The sequence below is a fragment of the Anser anser genome (assembly GCF_964211835.1).
Source record: "Anser anser genome assembly, chromosome: 5".
Taxonomy (NCBI): Eukaryota; Metazoa; Chordata; class Aves; order Anseriformes; family Anatidae; genus Anser; species Anser anser.
The window spans coordinates 41,503,018-41,522,688 of record NC_139725.1 but is presented as its reverse complement, the minus strand read 5'-3'; the positions used below and the strand labels follow the sequence as shown (position 1 = coordinate 41,522,688).

General features: G+C 38.7%; 1 protein-coding gene across 3 annotated transcripts in view; it reads left to right on the top strand.

Annotated features, from left to right (window-relative positions):
• SLC25A21 (solute carrier family 25 member 21) overlaps nucleotides 1–19,671 on the top strand; it is a 253,932-nt gene that overhangs the window by 22,416 nt on the left and 211,845 nt on the right. The window contains exon 1 of one of the 3 annotated variants that reach the window (XM_083837795.1): nucleotides 4,845–5,043. The exons of 1 other annotated variant lie outside the window; for it this stretch is intronic. Coding sequence is in view for 1 of the 2 variants with exons in the window: in XM_083837792.1 (XP_083693918.1) it covers nucleotides 8,358–8,415 (58 nt within the window). In the remaining variant the exon portion in view is untranslated. Of the gene's footprint in view, nucleotides 1–4,844; nucleotides 5,044–7,900; nucleotides 8,416–19,671 lie in introns of those variants that run through there. One more of the 3 variants, XM_083837792.1, reaches the window with a different exon arrangement.

Below are 19,671 nucleotides of genomic sequence, written 5' to 3'. Positions count from 1 at the left end.
AGTCCTTTAGGACTTAAATTTTGTGGACTATGTGCCTCACTTTTGGTTTCTGAAAAATTCTTTCAGTTTTCTTTTTATTTAGAGCTCTGTTTTCAAAATCTGATTTGCTTGGCATAAACACTCAGTTTGTAGACTTACTCGTGTCCAAGTTGTATTGTGATCAACAGCGTAGGCATCCTTCTCTGCAGGGCTCCATTCAGCGGCTGTTTAGAGAAGCTTCATCAGATCAGCCTTTGTATAAACCATCGTGGGGGAGAAAGACAGTTCCCACCAGTTTTGTTCTACATCTGCTGCAGCATTAGATTGCCTGACCGTGATGCAAGAGACTTGTGTTCAGCTCCTCCTCTGTAAAAACTAAAGCTGGTGTTACGTGCTGCTCTGGGGGGAGCAGGGTGCCCACTTTGAGCTGCTGTGGCGAACAGCTCATGCTCTCAGCCCTCTGCATTGAACACCTTTCCACAAAACATTTAAGGGCTGGGAGAGGTGGTGTGCATGCCTGTGGAGCCTACTAGCAAGGAAGGAGGTTTCAATTTAAATGTTAAATTCAGAGCTGAGACTGTAATCCCAACTTCCTGCCTCCCACCAGAGTGCCTCTTCCACTAGGCCAGAGTGAATAGCCTTTGATCCAGTGGATCTTTAATTTCACAAAATGTACTGGTCTGAACAGGAGGGAATGAATAAATTTACTTTCTACAGTTATTCTGTTGTAACTTGGCATTTAGGGCAGTTTCCTGGGAGCTGATAAAGGCAGGTTTAGATCCCTTTTGTTAGAGGCAGACAAGGAAACAGTTTCCCTTGCCTTGATGCTATTACTCAGTTACCGTTAATTTGTTTACTTGTTTGGTTGCAGGTAAAATCACCATCATTGCTTTTTCAAAAGGAGTCACAAATGGTAATACATCTAATTCCAGGATGAGGCTGCAGGTTGACAATACCGGGTAGAAAGAGGCATCTTACATCTGCAGAGAATTTGAGTGTCTGATAGTGACAAGGGAGCGCTCTCCCTCTGCTTGGCATTTCCCAGTACTGCTCCTCAGGTGAATGCTTGGGGTTTTGGCTCTTCCTAGGGACCTCAAAGATACTCACCATGTCTGTGAATGTGTCATTTGGGAATCCTGCTTAATACACGGTAGATTACACAAATGAGGTGGAACACTGTATGTAGGTACAAATAGCATTCAGCATTTCGTAGCATATTCTTTGTGGTTTTAGCCTCAAGGCAGCAGTTTCAGACCCAGAGAGTGTCACAGCATGTGTCAGGGGCACAGTGGAAGGGAGGGCAGCTGAGACCAGAATAAATACCCACTCCTGCAAGTGCTGTGCAGAAGAGTAGAACTGAAGACCCACCTGTTATAGAACACTTCTTTGAGTTTTTGTGGGACACTTTTGCAGGCTGATAATGACTACTTCCATTTCAGGGTTAAGGCTTCAAGACTGATGTCATCTGCTTAATATGCTTCAGTTTAAGCAGTGAATGTCCCTTGTTTCAAGATTTTTTAATTATTATTATTTTATTTTATTTTATTTTATTTTTCTGCCAGTGGTCTGTAATTTTGCATTCCAGTGACTTTGGGAATGGTATTTTTTCAATTGGACTGTGTGGTAATAGGGGATATCCTGGTTTCTGAGTGGTTCGTTTTTGGAGTCTAAAAATAGTCCTTCTGCTTGTATGTTAGAATTTAAATGAGAAAGAGATACCTAAGACAATGGAAGATGCATGCGCCTTGAGTCTCTCTACTGCTTCATATATCAGTCATTGGGAACTCAAAACATAAATGTCAGTATCTTCTGTTGGCTGACAGGTGGTGCCAAATGCACCCGGATTTCCTAGATATTTGCACGTTTTTAACCAAAACTCTGTGGTTAACCATTTTTTAAGCAACATTCAGTACCTGAAGTACTTAAATTACCCCTTAAAGGAACATCAACATACACGCAAAGGTCTGTTAATAACTAGCTCACAGGTTTGAAGCAAAAACTGTACAGGACTGTTCAAGGAGCCAAACCTAACTTTTGCTGTGGATGCATCAATCTGGGGGAGTCCATTTGTGCTAATAGCTCATACAGGAATTGAGATTCTAGGAACAGCATCCACTCAATCACCAGGCAGCTTGGTTTGATGCAGCACTTATGTGAACTCAGTAGGAAGACTCCCATTCATGGCCACGTTCGTTAGGGAGCCCTTTAGTGCACAAGCAGGCATTTCCCTCATTCAGAGAACATCTGTCAGCTGCGGTGGAATTGTAAACAGGCTTTGGCCCAAGCCCATCTTCCCTGCTCCTGTTGAGCGACAGGTTTTGTTTTTTAAAATGCAAACAAAAATGCTTATAGTCCAGAAGCTGGCTTAAGGCCTGCCTCCCCACCCATGGCTTTAAAAAAAAAAAAAAAAAAAAAACCTCTTTCAAGCTGTGTAGGCCCAACTAGGGAGGTGAACTGGCTTGAGAATCATGACTTTCTTAGCCTGGAAAACATTTGCATAAGCTGTCAGTTTTCTGCGCCTGACCCCAGCTTTTGGCAACTGCAGTTCCTGACCAAAGAGCAGGAATGTTTTGGCAGCTCTTTGGATTTTCCTGATGCTTCTGTTAACTACAGTGCTTCCATCTGTTGTCTTCAGAGGCTCATGCGACCAGGAAGGCACAGATTTTCAGTTCTGGATCACGTCATTAGGTTTAAGAGGGACAGAAAAAGTTGTAGGGTGTTTTTCCTTAATTTCTGTTGTGAAAAATGTCTTTGAGGTCTGGCTTAATACAGATCTTAATGCAATAGGAAAATAACCTCAATTATCCATGTTATGATCCCTTTTTGATTACCTTTTTTTGAGGAAGATGCATATTAAAAGAACACAGTAAACTTGTGCACAAATGAAGCAAACAAGCTGTCTTTCTCTAACAGACCTTTAGACTTAAATAAGTTATTATTTGTTTGCCTTCCAGCATTTATAAGGATCTTTTACAGAGTTAAAGCTTCAAAGGTGTCTTCTCCGTTTTCCTCACCAGGGCTGTTCTAGAGTGCTTTTCTTCCCCCTACCACCCCTGCAATTTCTGTTGCTCAGATAATCCTCATCATGATTGGCCATTGTTTGTACTTAGTTATAATGGATTGTGGAGTAAAATCAGCACATAGTACAGGAAGAAGAGTTGAAAAAAGAAACACCTGCTTGAAAGAATGGCTATCAAGCAGTGAGATCTACAGGCTGTGAAATAAGGAGGTGGTAAATGTCTCATCACCTGGGTCCTGGAACAGCTCATTAACAAATATGCTAGAAAGAATGATCCTGTTTGGCCAGGAAAATGGTCCGTAAGGTCATTTCTAGCTCTTGTTTCTATGACTGAACAACCCCACAGAGTGAATTCCCAGCACCAGCTGGGAAAAAAGCGCCAGCTAAGTGGGAATAGTGAATTGTAAGAAGTCTGTTTACTGAATATTGAAAAGGCTTAGCACATGGTCATGAGAAGACAGCAAATTGTTATTTTTTTTTTAAACTGTAGTATGATTTCTCACTTTGGTGCCATTGTGAGAAAGACGAGAGAGAAAGTGAACTCAGTAGCGCCACATAGCTTTTGTAAGGCAGAAAACATATCTTGTTTCTGTTTCGGTCTTTCTGGGAAGCCCCTGTGTTATATGCCTCCTCTGTGTCTTTAACAGTTAAAACCAAAAAAAATCTTTAAAAAACAGTTTATGGTAACAATATCAGAGAGTAGTTAGGAAGTCAAGGATCCAGTTCATCTAGTCTTCATCTTTTGTGAATAGATGTTCCTTTCATGTGAAATACTCAATTGTAGATTTTAGGAACAACAGGATAAGCTGTGTGCAATTTTATACATCTGGGCCATGTTTTTAATACACAGAATGCTAAGCCCCTGCCTGCATAATGTGAAAATAAAATGCATGGTATGGTTCATAGAAATCAGACTTACTGCTAGCAGACTTCCAAAGCATGCAAGATGTTCTGCTGGAGCACACACTGGGGGTCTGATCTGTGAGGGAGTAGTTAACTCTGGCATATTTAGTTGGCCTGTCTTTTCTACATTTGCAATATCTAATCTTTGTACAAAGCCGATGAAAATAAGAGAAATGAAAGTAACCTGAAAACTTAATACATATGCTGTGTTGTTTATGTTCACTTGTCTTTTTCAATGTTTGTCTTCCAAAATCATTTTATTTATGGGTAGGAAAATCAAAGGATATTATATCTTATCCTCATGTCTAATGCTAATTAGTCAAATATTTTCCTCCCAAGAATATAAATAATCTCTTCTATAGGTTTTTAATTATTTTAATAAAATTATTCAGAATTTTGTTTCAGATTAGTAGAGGGCAAGACAGAAAATCTTAGTGTTCTATAATATATGTGTTTTTCAGTTGTCTAAAATTAAAATAAATTCTGCTCTGAGAGCGTAGAGATGAGAGGAGATGGACAGATTCTGGTTTCTGCACAAAAGCAACCTATTGAAGCCAGTTGGATTATTTGCATTGATACCTTCATCTGGACTGATCCCAGAGCATTACAGATGGTGTTCAGAGAAACATGGAAGATGCCTTCTTTGCATAAGAACTACAAGACCTGGGCATTTTATTGAACAAGGTTAATTTTGAGGAACGTAAATGAGAATCAGTTGCTATTTTTAGCATCTAATAATTTACTTCATTCATGGTGACTTTTATTTTAGTTATTTCATGTTCAGCAGTGTTTATCATAAAGCTAGTTTATATTTTTCCCATGAAGTCTCTTCACTTCTCAGAGAAAATATCTTTGAAAACATATGTTGTTACATAAGAGCCTGTTTGTGGGAACTTCAGGGAACTTGTGCAGACTTGCTTAATCATCCTCTGGAGAGCAGCAACACTTATTTCCTGTCTGCTTCTATTACTTGATGCTGTGCCTTAAAAAGGCACTGCAACCAGGAAGAAAACAATCTTTGAACCAACAGAAAACACTTGAAAATGTAAGGAAAAATGGAAGTAACAGCCATGTCAGAGCAACTCAGTGTAAATAAGAAACAAATTCTGGAACATTGCACGTTTGATCTTTGTAACATAAAGGTAAGAACTACCGTGTGCAAGTTTCTCTGTGCTTCAGCAGAGCTCAATGAAAATCCAGTGCCAGTTTTGAAGTAATTTCCAGGTATATGATCTAACATTTATTTTATTTGGCTCCACGGCAGCCATGTACACATACCTTTAGCTTCTTTTAAAATAAGGACAATTTTGTAGCTGTTGAGACAGCAAAAAACCTGTGAAGATGAAATCAGTGTTTTCATATACTTTAGATGCATTCACATACATTAAATGGATTGCCATCCCTTAAATAGGTGAACTGGATTATGCACCTTGGCATTTAGGTAGCATACTATACCCCTTATGTTCTTTTCAGTAATCAATATATTCTGCTGGTGACCCCCTTTGGGACGGTCCTGTATAAAATAACCCACAACTTAGAGAATACTTTTTCATAGCACAGGGCAAGTTACTTAATATTTAAGTGACATTTTCTTTGCCGCATTTGTGGCATACCTCCAGTTTCTGCTCTAATACCTGGGAAGGGTTAAGTGCTGCTCTGTCCCTTTGTGACTCCAATTTCATTCCCATGTTTCTAGAGCATAATTATTCATGTTTTTCATTTTTCTTTGTTTTTCTTTGTTTCTTTGGAAGTAAAAACAGAAAGGTGAAGAAGGTACAATCCTAAGGTTTCTATTTCACTGTATTTTGGTGTCATAACTTACAGGTCAGAGTTTTTAAGAATGTACTCTTTCCCAGGTCAATATATTTGGTGAGATACAGGTAACTCTGGTGCTGGGTAGCTGTTGAAGAGTCTTTTCTGAGGAACAGTTTAGAACGATTCCGCTTTTGCCTGGCTCTGTCTTCTTAAAACACTTCTTGTTCCTCTAGGCCAAAGCTCTCTAATATTCTGCTCCTAGTGATGTTGCTGAAGCTTTACTCCATCCTCCTTCTCAGCTTGTCAGAGCTTAACCTTGTCTTCTTGAAATCTTACATCCCCCTGGCTTCTGTGGGGTCACCCATCAGATTTTTAGATTTTTTTTTTTGTGTGTGTGTTCTAAAAAAGTAACCAAAGGCAGTTGTAGTTTCTTCCTTCATTTAAACCCTCTGAAATTCTCATGAGACTCTCTTCTTCTACTTTTTTTTTTTTATCCTGTTTGTTTCTTACTTCTGCACCTAGCTTTTGAGCAGTCTTATCTACAAATGTGAGTTCAAGTGCTGTTTCCATGCTGTTGCTTTTATTATTTTTTACTTCAGGCCTCAAGTGTTTCTGTCCAGCTTAAAATCTTGATTTACTACTCTGATGTATGAATTCATGTTCATGACATCTGGAATAGGTTTGAAGCCTTCTGACTGTAAATCCCTCTTCATTCTCTCTTAATATACATGAACTACATGAGTCTGTCAGGCCCGTAGCTGTGGTGTCATTTCAGACAGGACAGGAAGGAGCCTTTACCTTGGTGCTCATTTTCAAATCTCACCAATCTGTTGCCATAAGGTTTCTTGGATTGGGCTTTCTGGACAGCACCGAAGTGTAAAACGTTTTTTGAGGTGGCTGTCATATTTTATCTTCATTGATGCAAGATTCTTTTCTTTGGAAGCGAGAATACAATCTTGCTGTTTGTGTCAATTCACAAAGTGTATCTCTGGTGGAAAGATGAAGTGTATCACCACGAAGGTGTTTGGGGACCTCATGTCTGAAATTGTTTTCGTTCTCATCATGTGCCTTCAGGCGTAGCAAGTTCCATATCCAAGCAGAAAAAGCAATTGTACATGAAGCCTGTAATGAGGGCCAAATCAGGACATCAAAGGAAGACGCTTCTTCCTCCTCTCACCCAAAGATGAAACAAAATTAAATTCCAGCTACACTTTTTTATGCACACAGGTCACAGTGCTGCTACTGATTGGTTGCATTACTTTCCTCAGAAGAAGGAAACAATGGGGAAGAATATAAAAAAAAAAAGAAAAAGAGCTATGACGTACTACAAGTGATTCATGCAAGACAAAATTAGAGACAGAAAGAAATAGAAAAGCAGAGAAATGAGAGGAAATCAAATGAGATATGACAGGAAAGTCTGCCCCTTTTAATTCACAAAGTTTCAGTTTCATATTTTGCTGTTTTAAGGAAACCAAGGCAATAAATAAGATATTTTTTTTTAAATTATTTTTATTTTTTTTTAGTTCCAAATGAAAAACCCATCCCAGTTAGGAAATAGCTCCTCACCACGGATTACTTCAGATATTGTTGGAGCTCCCAGTCCCTATTTGCCAGCATGCATGTTTTAAGAAAGCAGCATAGGATGTTCCGTAATTTTGCAGTTCTTTGCTGGAAAAGGCTTATGCTAGCTTACGCAGAACATCTCAAATACCTATGAGGCAGGAAGGTCAAGGACAGTGTTTATTTTTTCCTTTCACCAGATAGTGAACTATTTAACTGAAGTGAAGAAAAATCTTTTAGCTTAGGTATGGAGTGGGGGACAAATTTAGATCCTTCTGCATTTTGGAGAACGGGAGGAAGAAAGTGTTTCATTATTGTTTTGGCTTTTGAAGTAGCACAGTGCCAGCCACGCTAAGGAAGAACTCCTCTTGGTGAATCTCCCTGTCCTCGTGGGCTGAAAGAACTATCCTTTTACTTGTGGCACCTTGGGAGAAGTGTGAGCGGAGTACAAGAGTGGCAGCACAGCGCTGCTCCTTCCGTGGCCCTGTCAGAGTGCTGCCTCCCCTCCAGCTCCATCTGACCTGGGAAGCGACTCTGCGAGCCAGCGCTGTCCGAGCTGCTGCCCCTTACCTGGAAGATGCCAAACTTGTAATTCCGAAATGAAACCTGAGATTTGAGCTGTACCTAAGCGATAATTTTAATAGCTCCCCTTTTAGGTGTGGGACACTAATTGGTTGGTATTGATAGTGTGGTAACCGAACATGCATCGTTGAAGTCTATTGTTGCATCGCTTTGTTTAAATCTGCAGTACATTGCCAGCAGCAGTATGCTGACGGAAAACTGTCACAACAGCGATCACTGCAATCTGGGAGTTAAGTTTGACTGAAACATATGTCTTCAATTTTAATAGCTCAGCTTCCCAGATGCCCTAGAGGAGAATATTGCCTGAGAAGGAGCTTTTCATGTAAGAATAATTTGTGTTAAGTAGCTCAGTGATCTGTTTGTTAGGTTAGAGCTGACAGTTTGTTTATATTTCTAAAGGGGTATGATGAATGGGAGAGAAGTTGATGCTAATTAGCCTAAATTGTTCCTAAGAATGCAGAGCACTTTGCCAGTTTCATTGTTTCTGTTTCTTTGCACATTTTCAATAATTGAATGGAGCTCAGACCATTCATCATAATTTTAGGTAAGATGGAAATAAATGAATATAGCACGGGCCAGCCTGTACGATGGAAGATGTCACTTTAGAGGTCAATTAGGTAAGACATCAAACTAGGACTAACGCTGCATTTTCTAATCCGATTGTATAAATATAGTAAATGTGAATGTTTTCATCTAAGGAATTAATTCTCTCTGTCATGATACTAGTATTAAGGTTTTCTTCTTGAAAACCTGCTTTGGCTTATTAGCATAATGTTTTTTGTCTTAGACTTTAACTGTTACCTCGAGGTACGGACCTCTGACACTCTTTATGAGAAAATGTGCTGCCTTTCAGTATACTGTGTATCGGATACAATAAATCTAAAAAGTCTGCTCTTGGGAGAACAAAAGTGTTGGTCAGGTGTGATTGCAGGCGGTGTTAGCAGAAGGGGCTGAAATGAATCAGATATATGGCAAATGCAACAGTGGAGAACCTTTTAATATTATTCGCTTGACTTTACATAGCATGTTGTGTTTCCCTTTGTTTTAGGTTTGGGGAACATAACTGCTCAAATTCAAAACATCCTGTCCATATGCAGAAGGATAATTTTATAAGAATGTATATTTTGTATTTTATTCCTTGATAAATTGAGCTTAGATTTGGGGGGGCGGGGACCTGGAATGTTAACTTTTTAGGCCTTATACAAGACCATTCTTTTTTAATTTATGCACATATAATACCACAGGAAGAGATGGTATAAATTTGTGGACTGTGGAGAATGAGTGAACATTTTTGAATCAGGATCTTTAAAAGGGGTGAAATTTGAGTATGATTAAGTTAGGAAAAAGGCTCGCTTACGGCGGAAGTCAGAGACTCTGTATACATTATAGGCATGTCATGGCTTTTAAAAAGTTATGTTAGACTTCTATACAAATTGTGAAGGAATTTGTATAACCCCAAACAAAGTTCTGTGTGGTTCTGAACTCTTGCAAAGTACAAAATAAAATGAAATGAAATAAAAAGGAGTGAAGTAATAATAGTAGTTAGTATTCCGGTCAGGAGTGAGTGTTGCTGTAGGGCAGGCTGGTAGTTTACACTGCACGGGTGTTTTGTTGGTCACTAATTTTCTTGGAAGGAAATGATCCCATGGCTTATGCTATCCGCGTTTGTGCATATTTGCCCTATAATTGGCATTTACTAAGGGGACTTTTGGTTTGATGGATGACTGTCAGGGTATAGCCTGCTAGCTTTGATGCGGATTGCTTTTGCATGAGGTTTTTTTACATTAACTCATTAGAAACTCTGCTCTGCTTCAACATGCTCTTTATTTACCTTCTGAAAATGTGAGACTTTTCAGCCAAGTTCCAAGGGACTTAGTGCGGTTTTATTTGCATATCAGTGTTTTAATTTGGACAGATGAAAGTTATGTTATTTGGACATAGCAGAAAAATAGTAGATTATCAGCCTGTGAATCTTAAAACTTACAAGAGGTTCATTTAATCAGTTTAATTAGCTATCTTTGAAATGCTAAGCCACTAGTGAAGTATCTTTAGTGTATAACATTAACTTCTGTGTTCCTAAATTTTTTGTTGTTGTTTTTTGTTTTGTTTTGTTTTTTAAAGGGGGAAAAAAAGCAAGCAAAATCCAGCCCCATAAAAGCAGCAGGTATAGTAATATTTTCACAGCAGGTCGATATTCAATGAATGCTCAACAAATCCAGGATTGGTGTCTGAGACATATTAGTGCTTTCTTCAAGGTTGGATTGATTTGGTCTTTTCCTGTAATGTATCTGGGACATAGGACTGTTAATTAGATTAATTAACTATAACATGATTTATAAGGCACTTATAATACAACTATGGTTACCAGTGTATTTAATCCCATTGCCACATTTTGATTTGACATTTAGAAAAGCATACAGAAGAAATGGAAGTTGTGCTTGCTGATGCTGTCACTTTGTGAAGGTTCCTCTAATAAAACATTTTTTCTACAAATAGCTGTGCTAAGGAGAACCATATCTTGCTACACTGACCAATGCCTCTCTTAACATGAAGAAAGAATTGGAACATGCAGAAGGTTAAATTCTTCCTTTGGGTTCACACAGCTAGAAGGGCATTTCATAGAGAACTTTCTGCTTTTCAGTTACCCATTGTTTACTGCCTTGATTTTTTTAATAGGACGCTGCATATCAAGTTTGCTACCCTTAAAAAAAAAATCAACAGAAATGGCAGACATTTATTTGTAAACTCCTGATTTTTTTGTTTGTTTGGTTTGGTATGGTTTGGTTTGGTTTTAGTTGATGGGTGGATACAGTGTAATATATTATTTCTTACAAGGCATTGTAAATGTAAATGTAGAGTAAGAAACACCACAGAAATTCCAGGTTGTTTGGGTCTGCAGAGTAAGTTGACAGAGTAACGCAACGTGTCCTTTTTTTTTCTGAAATGCCAGAAGTTTGTGAAGGATCTGAAATTTATTTGGGTTGATCCCAAAATGAAATGATTAATTTATTCCCAGTCCTGTAAATTACTTGTGCATGTTTTCAACTTGCTTGAACAGATTCTCTGGACCAACTGACATACTCAAGTCTAATCATTTTTTCAAGGGTTTGCAAGCTCTTTTGCTTGTCCATTCTGGTTGCTGTAATTAGCTGTTGCTGTCTGAAGTCTGCTTGAATGTGACTTTTTTGTTAATTACAAGTAGTCTTGACTCTGTCACGAGGAACTAATTTCTGTTTCTAGTAGGAAGACTTTTATGAGTATATAAAGAACATATTAACAACGTATAATCCTATTCTTATGAATTTGTGGATTAAAAGACCTATTAACCTCACTGAACTGGAAAAAAGTTCACTGACAGTGTTTGAAACGTTCAGCTCCCTTTTATTTATTTTTCATGGCTTGGTATGGTACCCACAAGACATCAATGCCAGAAGAAAATGAAACTAAGTGACCAAATATTTTGTTTGTTTAATTTTAAAAATTAACTCCATCTTTTACCCTTGCCTAGGGGTAGCAGGGAGTGGGGAGCAATAGATTTGGCAGAAGAGTATTTATCCATGATTTAAGCTTTTCATTTCCATCTTGAGAGAGACTTCAAATACAAACTTGTGTTTGAATGAATAATGTTGTTGTGGTTGTGATGCCAGTAAAAGACAAGCAAGGTTTATACAGTCATCAGACTCAGGCAAGGGAAAACAAATGATCAGTTGCTTATTCAATGCTTGTTTTGAGTAAAAATCCAACATTTGCTTTTTACAAGTAAATAAATGCAATAACACAAAAGGAAAAGTTTTTGCTATTTAAGGAGTTTTATTTTCTCCACAAGAGGACTATCAGGTGGTTCTTTACTGAACTTGACCAGCCCCCCAAGTAGCTGGTGAGGAAGGTATCCCCTTCCTTATACATAATGAATAAACAAATGAGGAGGAAGACACAATTTATTTACATTCATTTCTGTGGCTTATTTGACTAAGGAGATTTGTCTAATAATAAATGCAGAAGACTGCAAGTCAGACTTCCTAGGTTTGTTTGCTTTCTGGGTTCTTCAGCTGCTGCTGTGCTCTGTGGCTGTTTCAGCATTGGTACTGCCACTCAGAATGGGACAACGGTCAAGGGCGGGAGAGGAAACAAAAAAAAGACTTCTTTGGATGGGCCATAAGGTATAAAAACTGGTCTATTTCTATCCTAAAACATTTCTCAAGGTCCATCTAAAGGATCAGGGAGTTTTTAAAGGGCATGTCCTGTAAGTTGTCTGGTAGACATGTTTCTTGTGGTTGATCAGACCATCCTTTAATGAACTGGAAGTAATTTTTCAAAGCTAAGAAACTCTACTGTACATCCCACTCTCTACCTACCACCCCTCCTCTTCTGGTTTTGTCTCCACATGTTCTGTCGGATGCTAGATTGTTTTCAGCTCCCTCCTCCCTCACCGTTTCTTCTGTTCTCCACATGGACCAATGTAGTGAGTGGTTCATACAGGCAAGTGAGGGAAAGTGGAGGTGGGCTCTTTGCAGGGGTCAGCTGAGTATGGGGTTGAGAAATCTTTAGTGGCAGCTGTAGCTTGAGTGCCCCAGAGCAATGCATGGCACCAGGAGGCCTCTTTCTAAATTGAAACATTAGCAGTTTTGAGCTGTCTCCATCAGCCTTGCTGAAGCTTAGAACTTGATCATTTATGTTCCTGAAAACCCAAGCTATCTCCATTCCTTCAGCCTTTTACATTATGTTCCTACCTGCTTAGGTCCACACCTGTGACTTATTTGAAGAACAAGAAGGCTGATTAATTACATCACAGAGGGGTCACTTTTTAAAAGTCACTGCTGTCCTGGCTAGTTAGTATTGAGTCACATACAGAGTCAGACCTAAAACTGTAGGATCAGGGCTGTCTCAAGCAACACCTGTGGTATAGAAAAGGCAAAATGTGCTAAATACAAATCTCAGTGTCAATGATCTATTTTCCCTGCTTTAAGTTTCCCCTGAATCTTTTGACTCCCTGCAAAAGGTATCAAAGGGCATGATCTCACATATATGAGGACCACAAATCCCATTGAGCACCACAGGGTTGAAATAAACTGGGATCTTCATCAAACACAAAGCCTTGTAAATACTGAGGTAGAGAGAAGACGACTTGTGCTATCAATTTCCTTGATAGGGATACATTGCCAGGCTTAGCAACATCAACTGCTCACTCAAGAGATTTCTTTTGCCCCCTCTGGCTTGAACAAGCACCTCATCCGTAGCTGCAGGATTCGCAGCTCTCTCATTCTTCAAATATCTGACAGTATTTGCTCTATAACTGACCAACAAAGAAGGGCCCATATCCACAAAGTAAGCTGGTGCTATGCTCTGGCAGCAGGATCCACATTTTTGAATCAGGTACTTTTATTCCCAGTAAACAGAATAGGGAACACTCTAGTGGAAAATGCAGAGGATGAGATTTATATCTTTTGCTACTATTGAGGAATGAGGCACCCCCTAATTCTGTGGAACAGCTTCAAACAGCTCGTCTATGGCCAGAGAGAATAAATACTGAAGAGTATGTTTATTTCTGCCTCATAACTGAGGCACACTGGTGTTGGCAAGAGCCATGGATTCCAGTTCCTGTTTTAATGGGTGTTTGTTATAACATGTATGAAAAACGCTGAAACTACTGGATCTGGAAATGAATTCCACACCTTTCTGCTTTTGGAGAAGTGCCTCAAGCATTAGCAGTCTTGAGGATCTACTTTCTCTTTGCTCTAACAGTCTTTGCCTAAAAGGTTTTAAGCTGAAGGGTTGTGGATGTAGAACTGAAGTTCATAGATAGATGGGTGGTAGGGGATGCTGGAGCATCACATTTAGAGGATGCAGCATAGAAACAGACTTTGTCTGTCCACAAAGCCTGCAACATATTAAAGCGTAGATTCTAATGTGTCTTGTCAGATGTTTCAGGCAGAAAGTATGAAGCATTTCTGAGAATCTAAATTTTGACTTCTCTTGCCTGTATCTTCCTTAATTGGGGCCAGAGACTCCTCTAAAAGTCACTGAAGTGAACAGTATTTGAGTATCCGAAAGGGAGCAGGCCTCCTAAGTGCTTCCTGGGGATGTGAATGTAAATTGCTGTGTGAGTCTAGCTCTCAAACCATTGTGCCAGTGATCCCATGGCAGGGGCTTTCCTTTGAAAATCTCTGGTGTTCGGGTAACCTGCTGCCATTGCTACCTGGTAAACCGGAAACCAGAAATAGGTACGGGTATACCCATTGCGTACATTGCACATGTATACCCACCGTGTGCATGTATACCTAATGTGTACCCATTGATACACGTATATGTAAAAATTCAGCTTAGAAGTTTGCACAGATATTGCTAAATCTACTACTACATGGCAAGAGTTAAGGAAATGCTTTTAAAAATAATTTTTAAAATGCTAAAAGTTCATTTAGAAGAAGTCCAAATGTTTCACAAGTTTGGTTGAGGAATCCAGTGTGCCTGTCAAGCTTTGAAAATTGATTGAACAGGAAAATTTGGGGTGCAGGTCTTAATTTGGTACAAAATCACCCAGTATATGAGAGCTCAGCCTGAGCTGGCCAGACCAGATCCACCTCCTCGCTGCTGTAACAAATACATTGTGAAGTCTACATCCGAGCATGTGCTATGCTGCCAGTCACAACCTCCGTCACCCAGTGGCTATTCCAGACACAGGGATGAAAAACACTGGCAGAAAGTTAGGAGGAAAGTTACAGTTAAACTGAGAATTTTCTTGTTGTGGTGGAATTAGAAAGAAGAAAAGAAGCATCATTGCTACGCAGTTGTTTACAGCATGGCAACAAACATCCTTTTGTTTTTTCAGGGACTATACAGGAAATCTTTCTCTCTTCACTGCCTTTACTTGTCAGGCGCACAGAAGCCGTATTTAAGCTAGTAGACCTGGAAGCATTTCCAACCTCTGGGGTCTGGGCATGTCCGACTCTGACCTCATCTCATATTGCAGCAAAACTCGAGCACAAACTAAGCCTTCTGCCTCACCCTGCAGCCACGTATTCCTACAGTGGCCTGAGACCCAGCTTTCCACCAGTTCCTTTCTCCTTCCTGCTGTCCCCCCAGGTGCTATTGATTGATGGGAGGGAAACCCGAGCATGAGGCCAGATGGGAGCCAGACCACGCAATAGCTGATCAGCCTGATTTGGGTGACTGGGAGACCAAGGTACACTGTAGCATCAAATGCTCCCTACGAGGTGCCTGGTGTGTTAGCTGCCGTGCAGGCAGAAAGTGACTCATGAGCAGGAGTAGCTTCCCTGCCTGTAATCTTAGCCAGTAGAGGAAGTTTCTTATGCTCGGAAGTTTCTTGTACACGGCAGTGTATTTATCAAAGAGCATGTGATCATCTACTTGAAGGCTTCGGAAATGGCTTCTCTAAATGGCAAACAGCTTTGATTTTTTTATATGGACGAGAACCAATAAAGATATATGCAAGAGTACATTTTCATACAATTCAGTAAACTGTTAAAGTGATACAGAGGCACTTGTTACATCTTAATGTCCTAGGATGACAGGCTGAGTCCTTTCTTTTAGATTGAGAAAGTTTTAAAGGAGAAGCCCTTTGGTTGTAGAAGGTTGTAGCCATTTCCCCCAAACCAGGACAGTGAAAAGAACAGCATTTGTAAAAAAGAATGCCTTCTCCAGTGGAAATTACTGTAGGTTACACCCAGTTGGGAGACAGTAGTATGAATATGCAGTATGAAATCTGATTAAAAAGAGTTAATGTTACTTACATACATAGGGAAATCATAAAGATGGAAGAATTTTAGTCAACTGAGGAAGGATAATTCCTAGCAGGTCTCTAAAGTGCTTATTTAAAATGTGAATTATGGTAACTAGTATTTACCACTGTTAGAAAGCTGTGGAGATTTTCACATTGCTGTATTCATAAGTGAAAAATGAAAAATTGTTTGGGTTAAAAAATAATGTGAACACTTTCAGATTTGGGACCAGACAAAAGAAAAAAGTTACCCATTTGAAATACAGAGAACTTTATAATGCTGCAAGTAAGTAAAAGCAGATGTTGTGAAGTTTAGAAAATCAAGACATTATTTTCCTGTTTCCACTGAATATTTCTAAACACATTATAAATAAGCTTTGAAGTAATACAAAATACTGTGTTTGTTTTGCTGATAGCATCGTTTTATAAAAAACTTTATCAATGCTTGTTTAAGTTATAGACTAAATGATATCACTGTGGTTAAACTGGCTGTATCTCTTGCAAATACAATGCTAAACTACTTGCAGTGTCTGAGCCCTTCAAAAGCCTATCTGATCTTTTGAGTTTAATTTTAAACAGATTAAATATTGTCTGTTTGCAGAACATAAAAAATAAGCTAAAATCTTTGCAAGTTCCTCAAAATAATATGATTTTCTTTTGTTGCTCTAAAATGTCATTTTAAATCAGTAAATTATTCTAAAACATTTACTTATCTAGGCCAGTAAAATGGTAATTTTCACTGTTTGGCTCATTGTTTCTAGGCATATGCTTTACTTTCAATAAACATTCAGAGACTTTAATATGCAAATAAATTGATCTTAATCTATATTTGTCAGTGATTCTAAAAGGCACCTATTAAAGGTTTTGTGCATTAAATCTTTTATGTGGTACTATTAAAAAGCGACCACTCAGTAACAAATTTGCTGTGTTGCAAGGTCTGTATCTATGAGATGAAGCAAAGTGTTTCCAAGCAGTAGTCATGTATTTGTGTGTGTGTATCCAAACAACATGGGGATTAAAGGCAGAGTGCGATTACAACTTCATTGAATCATCTCCAGTAAGTAGCCAACTTTGGTTTGAAAATCAGTCCTTAATGACAATATTATCATTCCTCAGTTAGTGAGTCCTGAGCAGACTGGCTCTTGAGATGACAAAGGAATAAGCAATCTTGATATTTGTCACACTATATAAATATTCATCGCACAGTATTAATAATCCTTCACACTCTGTGAATTCACTTCTTATAGCACTAGGTCCTGAGGTTGAGAAGGGAAAAGGAGGATGTATTTTCTCAGTCTTTACCATTTCCAGTGTAAGTTTCCTGTTGGGCAGGTACATAAACTGCAGCCAGTTGCTTTTGATTAGCTGATCAGGTGAGAATAGACTTCACCTTCTTTACTGACATGCTTGATTAGACTACTGTCAGAAACTGTGATCTTCCAAGATCTCTTGAAAGATTTTGGGCCTGAGATTTGAATGTACTGACACAAACCAGAATTTTGGTTGGCCTCTGCAAAATTTTCATGCACATAGACCCATTTGCATACCTAAATGTCAGAGAGGGAAGCATCTGTGTATTACAAGAGCATGTATGCAGGTGCAAATACCATATGCAGCACGCAAGCAAATTAATCCCAGGTGATTTTAGACACCTATATTTGTGTTAGTCATTCTGGGCTCTGTCTATATGCCTTAGGTACAAGTAAGTCTCTGTAGGGTATGCTTCATCTGACCTGTGTTAGGCAGCTTTGTTAGGGTGAGTCAAACCGTGCAAAACAGTCCTTATTTCTCAGACTATGCAGGGAGTCTAATCAATTAGCTCACAAATAGACATCTGTGTTGGTTCAGAGGAACTTCCTTACATGTATCCATACTTTGAATAACTGGTTTCCTCTATTTATCTTCTACTTTTCTGGATTCCTATAGTTTTTAAGTAGGGAAACATTACTCTTTTTTAACTTATTCCATCTGTAAATTACTTGAACATAAATTGTCATAGCAGGAGTTTATAGTATAGTAGTACATGCAGATTTGGGACACTGGCCTCAGGATTTGAGACAGCTCACTTCCCTGAAAACAGTTCAACTATATGTGGACCCTTTTTTGCTGCCAGAACTAATCATGTTTTGATATCTAATCAGCTCTTAATTACCTAGGGTAAGGACTGAAATAACCCCAGTGCGAAGCCACAGGAAATAGGCAAATTAAGCCATAGGAATGTACAATGAGGGTTCAGTGGAGCGATGAAAGAAAATTTTGGTGACAGCAGATGTAAAGGCAGATGACCTAGAGATGAGGTAGAGCTCTGCACTGGTGCAGCTCTGGACCTAAACTGGCTCAGACCTAAATTAGTTTTGGGTTGGTGCAGCCCTGCTTCTATGAAACTGCTCCCAGATCAGAGGCTATTGACTATGCTATGCGTCATGCACCATACTGCGTATATTGCATGAGAGAGAATGAAGTGATGGAACACAGAAAAAGTGAAAAAATATTGTATTACCTTTTCTTTCCATTTGTGTAATTATCCCATGAGTATTCCTATAGCTGACAGTATGTATGAAATCTCTTTTCTTCTGTCAAGACAAATATGACGTCTGCCTACTGCCTTTAACTTCCTTTTATATGTGTTAATCCAATTATGTCCTTTTCTGAAGCAAGATATTCGTCAGCCTGCAAGCAGCAGGACCTTTCAATCAAAACATCACCAGCACTCCACTACTGACCTAGTTGTGTTTCTGTAATTTCTATTTCCATTCACTCCTTGACCCCACGTAGGTCAAACCATGGCAAGTGGTTGCCTGACCTGGTTACTGAAATTGTAAGCTCCTGCTGTCCCTGTTTCCCATGTATCTGTAGGCTATTTCTCACTAGGATCTCTAGATTTTGTTGTTTGTTTAATTTTTACTGTAGCGTATAGGTACTAGCATAATGAAAATAGCAAAAGTACACAGTTGGACTGAGGACTTGAATGAAGCACAACTTATATCACATGTGCCAACTTTCAGTGATCAAAATGTAATTTAATTTGGCCTTCCAAGAAACTAAGTTTTGGTTTTAAAGACATAATGATTAGAAAAGGTCAGGATGAAAGGAAGAGTGTTCAAAATATTTATGAGAACCACGTACTAAGAGGAAAATCTCCTTCATCGCTGTATTGTAAATGATTTTTTTTTTTATGGAAAAGTTGTAAAAGCAATATTGTAGTAATTTTATTGAATAAATTTTATTAGTATTCTTTGTCTCTCTTTGCAGGAATTACTTAATTGTATGATTTGCTCTTGTTTTCAGAAAAGAAACCCAGAATTCACCTAAATGAAAAAAATACATAGTGCACATGTATGGTATTAATAGAGTTTTTCTCACCTTTAATCTTCACAAAGAAATGCGTGGGCAGAGTCATCAATGGTTTTACAGGATGTTTCAGATACATTTATAAACACATATGGTTCTAGTAGTTTTGTTTAATAATAAAATGTTTTGGGGGTTATTTACGAGCATTGTTACTACATTCAGGAGGTAGGTTTATTAAGTTGCAGTGAAAATAATTAGACTAACTGCTGTAATCCGTGCTGTTGCAGAAGTACATCACAGTAGCTTCACTGTAGCTTTTTTTTTTGCTTTTTTTTTTTTCTTGTAGGTTATAGTAGATATCCTCAGCTTTGTCTATATATCCCATATATGTTCATGTTTGCACAGGAGCTGAAAAAAGCAATGATGTCACACAATTCATATTGGCCTTCAGAAGTATAATTTGTTTTCAGCATAACCTACATTTCTTCACATTGTACCACATCCTTAAGTAGGCCATGATATAAAACAATGTGATGCATTAGCTTTTTCTGCAACAAGACTTGCTTCTCACCTCTTTCCTTGTAAGCATTTGCCTGGCCTTCTGGACTGTTCTGGCTTTACCCTTCCTTTTATTGTATTAATTTCAGGTCTTTCCTTCAGGAAGGACATCTCTGAAAAGCTTCCCATATAGAAGACTTTGTAAGAACTTTTGAAAAGCAAAGAACTCTGTTCATAGTATGACTTGAGTCTAGACATCACGATGTGTTTTTCATTACCAAAAATGTGGGCCTCACTAAATGATAGGGTAAATTCATTAAGAATATACAGTAACTATCCAGGCTGTCTT